At 36.5% G+C, this 7,797-nt stretch overlaps 1 protein-coding gene across 1 annotated transcript; it reads left to right on the top strand.

Moving 5' to 3' along the window:
• The first annotated feature begins 3,300 nt into the window (after positions 1–3,300).
• Positions 3,301–5,031, top strand: LOC128624791 (guanylin-like). The gene is made up of 3 exons (XM_053652519.1): positions 3,301–3,867; positions 4,199–4,394; positions 4,502–5,031. The coding sequence occupies exons 1-3, from the start codon at positions 3,796–3,798 to the stop codon at positions 4,558–4,560; spliced, it is 327 nt and encodes a 108-aa protein (XP_053508494.1). The 5' UTR covers positions 3,301–3,795; the 3' UTR covers positions 4,561–5,031.
• The last annotated feature ends 2,766 nt before the right edge of the window (positions 5,032–7,797 follow it).

Below are 7,797 nucleotides of genomic sequence, written 5' to 3'. Positions count from 1 at the left end.
CTAAGCAATGGGTCTGGTATCATTTGACATCATCTGTGTACATTTTCTGGTCACTTTTTATTTGCTACAGCATGTTTATTTATCGATTTGAAGTAGAGTAGTCTTTTTTTACTTTATTTCTATTTCTATGTGTCTTGTGGTTGCATATTCGTTTGTTCATCAGTGCCTTATATGTGCAGAAAAGCGCTTTTAAAAAGAACATGTCTCGTGGCAGTTTTCGTAATGGTGAAAAATACAGTTATTAATATCAAACAGTTAAAATTGACAACTGACTCTTCAAGTGATGTGAATTGCGTTCTTCACCATCCATGTTGCCTTATGAGTTTGATTACAAAACACATCACACTGAATTTTATTGGGTGGAAAATAATAATAAATGACGCATAAATGGTTTACCAGTGGGTTTTGTATTGGTTGACATCATTCAATTCAATTTTATTTGTATAGCGCTTTTTACAATAGACATTGTCTCAAAGCAGCTTTACAGAAATATCAACATGGTATACAGATATTAAAGGTGCGAATTTATCCCAACTGAGCAAGCCACTGAGTGGCGACGGTGGCAAGGAAAAACTCCCTAAGATGTTTTAAGAGGAAGAAACCTTGAGAGGAACCCGACTCAGAAGGGAACCCATCCTCATCTGGGTAACAACAGATAGTGTGAAAAAGTTCATTATGGATTTATATGAAGTCTGTATGGCCTTAGGAGCAGCCGTAGTCCCAGCAGTCTGGAATTAAAGAAGGTTTGAGCTCCATACAGAGGCAGAAAGGATCTGGATCTCTAGTATCTCCATAAATTCATGTGGGGCTCGGCGAAAGGAGAGAGGGAGAAACAGACATCATCTGTGTACATTCACTGGGCACTTTAATAGGAACGCCTGTACACCTGCTCTTTCGTGCAGTTATCTAATCAGCCTGTCATGTGCAGCAGTGCAATGCATAAAATCAAACTTCAGTTAATGTTCACATCAAACATCAGAATGGGGAAAATGTGATCTCAGTGATGGGCATTTTCATGCACAACAGTCTCTAGAGTTTACCCAGAATAGTGTGAAAAACAAAACTGTCTAGTGACTAGCAGTTTTGGAGATATGTTGATGACCAACAAGCGTGCTACGGTCAAAATCACTTAGATCCCATTTTTTCCACCATTTTGATGTTTAGGGTGAACATTAACTGAAGTTCTTAGCCTGTATCTGCATGCTTTGTGCATTGTGCGGCTGCCACAAGATTGGCAAGTGAATGTTTTTATTAGGAAAAAATCCATATGTAGGATAGGATAGTACAGTATATTATGTGGGTGTCAGAGATGCAAAACGGTTACACAGTAGGGAAAGCAATCTTGCTCAGTGGTCACTGGGTAGAAAGTCAAATATCATCTATACCGGTTGTGGCAATAGTACCTCAGTGGTTAAACATTTTTGTGAGTGATCCAAGGGCTTTAAGTTCAAATCCAAACACTGCAATACACCAGAGATGCTGCAAGGTGTGAAATTTCATTTAGAAGTACAATGTACAATGTTATCGACAACATACTAATGCATTGTAGTTGTAAAGCACCACCAAGTGTGACAAAATCCGGATAAACATGATTTTCGAGGAAAGACCAGGAAAAAAAATAATCTCTGTAGATGGACACAGAAATAAGACATACAGAAAACGGAATTTCTGTTTCATCATATCTTTTGCTCCTTGTGCGAAACAGGATTTGCTGCACGTATAGACGTTGCTTTTTGAGAATCTTTAGGGTGTTTATTATTTTATTATACAGTTACAAGTCTGGTTGTTCTGGTTGAAGGACCAAAGGGAGAAAATGAAGATCTGGCCTTGTGATAAGCATGGTGTTAAACCAGACATCTATTTTATCTCTTATGTTTGATCTTATCTTATGGTGTCAGTTATCTTTTTATTTGACTGGATGTGTTTTACTTGTGTTATGGTAACACATTAAGGTTTTCTTAAATAACATAAATTGCATAATTCCTTAATATTAACAAACTATGAATTTCAGGATTCATACACCAGAATTTATGTTCACAAAGTGATTAATACTTGTATAAGTTAAGCTGTTTAAATAAAGCCAAATACAGCGCCCTCCAGTAATGTTGGCACCCTTGGTAAATATGAGCATAGAAGGATGTGAAAAATCGTCTTTATTGTTTAAGCGTTTGATCTTTTGTTAAACAAATTCACAAAAACTACTCTGCTCTCCTGTATATAAAACAATTGCAAACAAAACACAGGTTTGTTTTAAAAAAAATCTTTGTTAAATATAGGTGTGCAACAATTATTGGCACCCTTTTAGTCAATATTTTGTGCTACCTCCCTTTGCCAAGATAACAGCTCTGAGTCTTCTCCTATAACGCCTGATGAGGTTGGAGAATACATGGCGAGGGATCTGAGAGCGTTCCTCCATACAGAATCTCTCCAAATCCTTCAACTTTCAAGGTCCACTCTGGTGGACTCTCCTCTTCAGTTCGCCCCACAGGTTTTCTATGGGGTTCAGGTCAGGGGACTGGGATGGTCATGGCAGAACCTTGATTTTGTGGTCAGTAAACCATTTTTGTGTTGATTTTGATGTATGTTTTGGATCATTGTCCTGCTGGAAGATCCAACCACGGCCCATTTGAAGATTTCTGGTAGAGACAGTCAGGTTTTCATGTAAAATCAATTTATAACATTTTTGACGTGCATTTTTCTGGATTTTCTTGTTGTTATTCTGTCTCTCACTGTTCAAATAAATCTACCATTAAAATTATAGAATGATCATTTCTTTGTCAGTGGGCAAACGTACAAAATCAGCAGGGGATCAAATACTTCTTTCCCTCACTGTAGCCTTAAGTCAATTTCTTATTTTAGTATATAAAATACACCTTCTCTGCTGACAGACTCTGAAAATGAAAATGTTTTTAATTCATCTGGACCAGTTCAAAGGCAAAAATTAAAAAGCACAAAAGCAACACTGGTAAATTCCAACACCAAAGGACAAATTGTGAGATTTCATTAAGATTTCCTCTCAAACAGCCTACGATAATCTTCGGAAACATAATGGTACTACAAAATTTTTTCATGATGTAATATTTTGAATTAGTCTTTCTGACATATATCAGATCAGCCCACTCACTGGTAGAGACAGCCCTTAATGATCTGACACACCTCAGTTGAAGATAAACTCTGTCATAATGATTCCTGCTCACTAATACTGAAGAGGCCGTTCTCATTATGATTACAGTGACGTGTTTTTAATCACTTCCTTTCATTTCTCATGTGTTTCAGTTATCTGAGCATTTACATGTACATTTACATCTTAGCAGTTACATGTATCATTGTCAGTAACTATCGGATTATTACATAACCTGGATTATTCCGAATTATTTAAAAAAATATATCACTAAAAAGCATTTTTGGTATTATGTGAAAGTGTTTTGGTGTGTTTTAACTCACGCTGGCAAATAAAGCCACTTTTCTACCAGGATTATTCATTTACCTGCACTAGAAACCTGAGACAAACCCAGCCACAGTTCCATACAAAAGAAGGTGGAAAACCGTAAACTTTTCACATTAGATGATGTCACTTGAGATTTATGAATTCCCTTTTATGACACTGTAAATCAGATTGTGTTTATTCATTAACTGCAGGGAACAAAACTTGTTTGTGAGTGGCTGGAACGTGGTGTGATTAAAGGAATGAATCCTTTATAAAGAGAAAGAGAAGCAGAGGCAGGACATAACACTGAGGTGAGAACACCTGGAGAACAACTGGGAAAGACCAACAGCTTTTTTCAAAACATCAACATGAAGACCATCCTTTCACTCGCTCTTCTCTTGACCGCTCTCTGCCTGGTCTCTGAGGCTGTCCAAGTCCAGGCAAGTGTTTCAGGTTTTTTTTTTTTTGCTTTGCTTCTGCCTTTGTGAGTCAGCATTTTATGTAATTATGTGAGCCATACAGTCAAGAAATAGTGAGTCTCAAATATAACTGAATAGATTTTAAATTATAATGCTCTATCCATTAGCTGAAAGGCTTTCCATGATATTGCATTTAAGAAGAGCTTTGTGAATTTGAACATTTTTTCAAATTTTTTTTCAAATGTATAAATATGATTCAACTGGCCCAAGTAACTTTAGTCACTAATAGTTAACGCTGACAGGGTTTCACCTTAGAAATCAGTCTTATATGGTTCTCAATATTCATCTGCAGGATGGAGAATATTCCTTCTCATCTGAATCGGTGAAGGTTCTTCAGCACCTGATGGACAGCGGCGCTGTCCCCAAGCAGCAGAATCCTCGCCTAGTCAAGACCAGCTACAGTGCAGTTTGTGGAAACCCAACGCTGCCTCAGGAGTTTACAGGGCTCTGTCATAAAAGTGGCTCTGCCCTGGTCTTCTCCAGGCTAGGTAAGCATCCGTTTTATCAGATAACGCATTCATTTACTGTAATTTCATAACATTCCATCATAGACCTCAATGTATAGTTGATTAATTTTTTTTTTCCTCTCTTGCAGCTGCAGTGCCTATGGATGTGTGTGAAATCTGTGCTTTCGCTGCCTGTACTGGTTGCTAGACATCATTACTACTTGTAAAGGAATGTCTTTTTCCATGCACACAAGTGGTAACAGACTGTTTTGGAACTGTTACATGTTTAAAAGCACATGTGTAATGCCTCTTAGTCTGAAAATTTGATAAACTGGTATTTTTTTTTTATTTGTTACAGCATGTTTATTTATCGATTTGATGTAGTCCTATTGTTCAATTTCTGTTTCTCTGTGTCTTGTGGTTGCATAGTCTTATGTTCATCAGTGCCTTAAATGTGCACTAAAACACTTTCTGAAGTATCATGTCTTGAAGCTGTTCTTGTAAGGGTGACGAATATAGTTAATATCAATTAATATTATACAAATGCTTCCATTGAGCTAACATGATTTCTTCACAATCTGTGTTACCTGTGTAATAATAATTGTAATTTCCAAACACAATCATACTTTTCATTGGGGAAAAGAAATAATAATAATAAATAATAAATAATAATAAATGGCTAAGCAATGGGTCTGGTATCATTTGACATCATCTGTGTACATTTTCTGGTCACTTTTTATTTGCTACAGCATGTTTATTTATCGATTTGAAGTAGAGTAGTCTTTTTTTACTTTATTTCTATTTCTATGTGTCTTGTGGTTGCATATTCGTTTGTTCATCAGTGCCTTATATGTGCAGAAAAGCGCTTTTAAAAAGAACATGTCTCGTGGCAGTTTTCGTAATGGTGAAAAATACAGTTATTAATATCAAACAGTTAAAATTGACAACTGACTCTTCAAGTGATGTGAATTGCGTTCTTCACCATCCATGTTGCCTTATGAGTTTGATTACAAAACACATCACACTGAATTTTATTGGGGGGAAAATAATAATAAATGACGCATAAATGGTTTACCAGTGGGTTTTGTATTGGTTGACATCATCTGTGTACATTCACTGGGCACTTTAATAGGAACGCCTGTACACCTGCTCTTTCGTGCAGTTATCTAATCAGCCTGTCATGTGCAGCAGTGCAATGCATAAAATCAAACTTCAGTTAATGTTCACATCAAACATCAGAATGGGGAAAATGTGATCTCAGTGATGGGCATTTTCATGCACAACAGTCTCTAGAGTTTACCCAGAATAGTGTGAAAAACAAAACTGTCTAGTGACTAGCAGTTTTGGAGATATGTTGATGACCAACAAGCGTGCTACGGTCAAAATCACTTAGATCCCATTTTTTCCCCCATTTTGATGTTTAGGGTGAACATTAACTGAAGTTCTTAGCCTGTATCTGCATGCTTTGTGCATTGTGCGGCTGCCACAAGATTGGCAAGTGAATGTTTTTATTAGGAAAAAATCCATATGTAGGATAGGATAGTACAGTATATTATGTGGGTATCAGAGATGCAAAACGGTTACACAGTAGGGAAAGCAATCTTGCTCAGTGGTCACTGGGTAGAAATTCAAATATCATCTATACCGGTTGTGGCAATAGTACCTCAGTGGTTAAACATTTTTGTGAGTGATCCAAGGGCTTTAAGTTCAAATCTAAACACTGCAATACACCAGAGATGCTGCAAGGTGTGAAATTTCATTTAGAAGTACAATGTACAATGTTATGGACAACATACTAATGCATTGTAGTTGTAAAGCACCACCAAGTGTGACAAAATCCGGATAAACATGATTTTCGAGGAAAGACCAGGAAAAAAAATAATCTCTGTAGATGGACACAGAAATAAGACATACAGAAAACGGAATTTCTGTTTCATCATATCTTTTGCTCCTTGTGCGAAACAGGATTTGCTGCACGTATAGACGTTGCTTTTTGAGAATCTTTAGGGTGTTTATTATTTTATTATACAGTTACAAGTCTGGTTGTTCTGGTTGAAGGACCAAAGGGAGAAAATGAAGATCTGGCCTTGTGATAAGCATGGTGTTAAACCAGACATCTATTTTATCTCTTATGTTTGATCTTATCTTATGGTGTCAGTTATCTTTTTATTTGACTGGATGTGTTTTACTTGTGTTATGGTAACACATTAAGGTTTTCTTAAATAACATAAATTGCATAATTCCTTAATATTAACAAACTATGAATTTCAGGATTCATACACCAGAATTTATGTTCACAAAGTGATTAATACTTGTATAAGTTAAGCTGTTTAAATAAAGCCAAATACAGCGCCCTCCAGTAATATTGGCACCCTTGGTAAATATGAGCATAGAAGGATGTGAAAAATCGTCTTTATTGTTTAGGCGTTTGATCTTTTGTTAAACAAATTCACAAAAACTACTCTGCTCTCATGTGTATAAAACAATTGCAAACAAAACACAGGTTTGTTTTAAAAAAAATCTTTGTTAAATATAGGTGTGCAACAATTATTGGCACCGTTTTAGTCAATATTTTGTGCTACCTCCCTTTGCCAAGATAACAGCTCTGAGTCTTCTCCTATAACGCCTGATGAGGTTGGAGAATACATGGCGAGGGATCTGAGACCGTTCCTCCATACAGAATCTCTCCAAATCCTTCAACTTTCAAGGTCCACTCTGGTGGACTCTCCTCTTCAGTTCGCCCCACAGGTTTTCTATGGGGTTCAGGTCAGGGGACTGGGATGGTCATGGCAGAACCTTGATTTTGTGGTCAGTAAACCATTTTTGTGTTGATTTTGATGTATGTTTTGGATCATTGTCCTGCTGGAAGATCCAACCACGGCCCATTTGAAGATTTCTGGTAGAGACAGTCAGGTTTTCATGTAAAATCAATTTATAACATTTTTGACGTGCATTTTTCTGGATTTTCTTGTTGTTATTCTGTCTCTCACTGTTCAAATAAATCTACCATTAAAATTATAGAATGATCATTTCTTTGTCAGTGGGCAAACGTACAAAATCAGCAGGGGATCAAATACTTCTTTCCCTCACTGTAGCCTTAAGTCAATTTCTTATTTTAGTATATAAAATACACCTTCTCTGCTGACAGACTCTGAAAATGAAAATGTTTTTAATTCATCTGGACCAGTTCAAAGGCAAAAATTAAAAAGCACAAAAGCAACACTGGTAAATTCCAACACCAAAGGACAAATTGTGAGATTTCATTAAGATTTCCTCTCAAACAGCCTACGATAATCTTCGGAAACATAATGGTACTACAAAATTTTTTCATGATGTAATATTTTGAATTAGTCTTTCTGACATATATCAGATCAGCCCACTCACTGGTAGAGACAGCCCTTAATGATCTGACACACCTCAGTTGAAGATAAACTCTGTCATAATG

This window comes from Ictalurus furcatus, chromosome 21, assembly GCF_023375685.1.
Source record: "Ictalurus furcatus strain D&B chromosome 21, Billie_1.0, whole genome shotgun sequence".
NCBI lineage: Eukaryota > Metazoa > Chordata > Actinopteri > Siluriformes > Ictaluridae > Ictalurus > Ictalurus furcatus.
The sequence above is the reverse complement of the archived record's forward strand: the minus strand, read 5'-3'. Positions and strand labels throughout refer to the sequence as shown.

What these genes read in the sequence shown, in the direction of transcription:
- LOC128624791 (XM_053652519.1), top strand. Translation starts at nt 3,796, where the DNA reads ATGAAGACCATCCTTTCACTCGCTCTTCTCTTGACCGCTCTCTGCCTG. An exon ending in CTGAGGCTGTCCAAGTCCAG is followed by an intron (nt 3,868 to 4,198) that starts GCAAGTGTTTCA and finishes ATTCATCTGCAG; the next exon opens with GATGGAGAATATTCCTTCTC. An exon ending in CCTGGTCTTCTCCAGGCTAG is followed by an intron (nt 4,395 to 4,501) that starts GTAAGCATCCGT and finishes CCTCTCTTGCAG; the next exon opens with CTGCAGTGCCTATGGATGTG.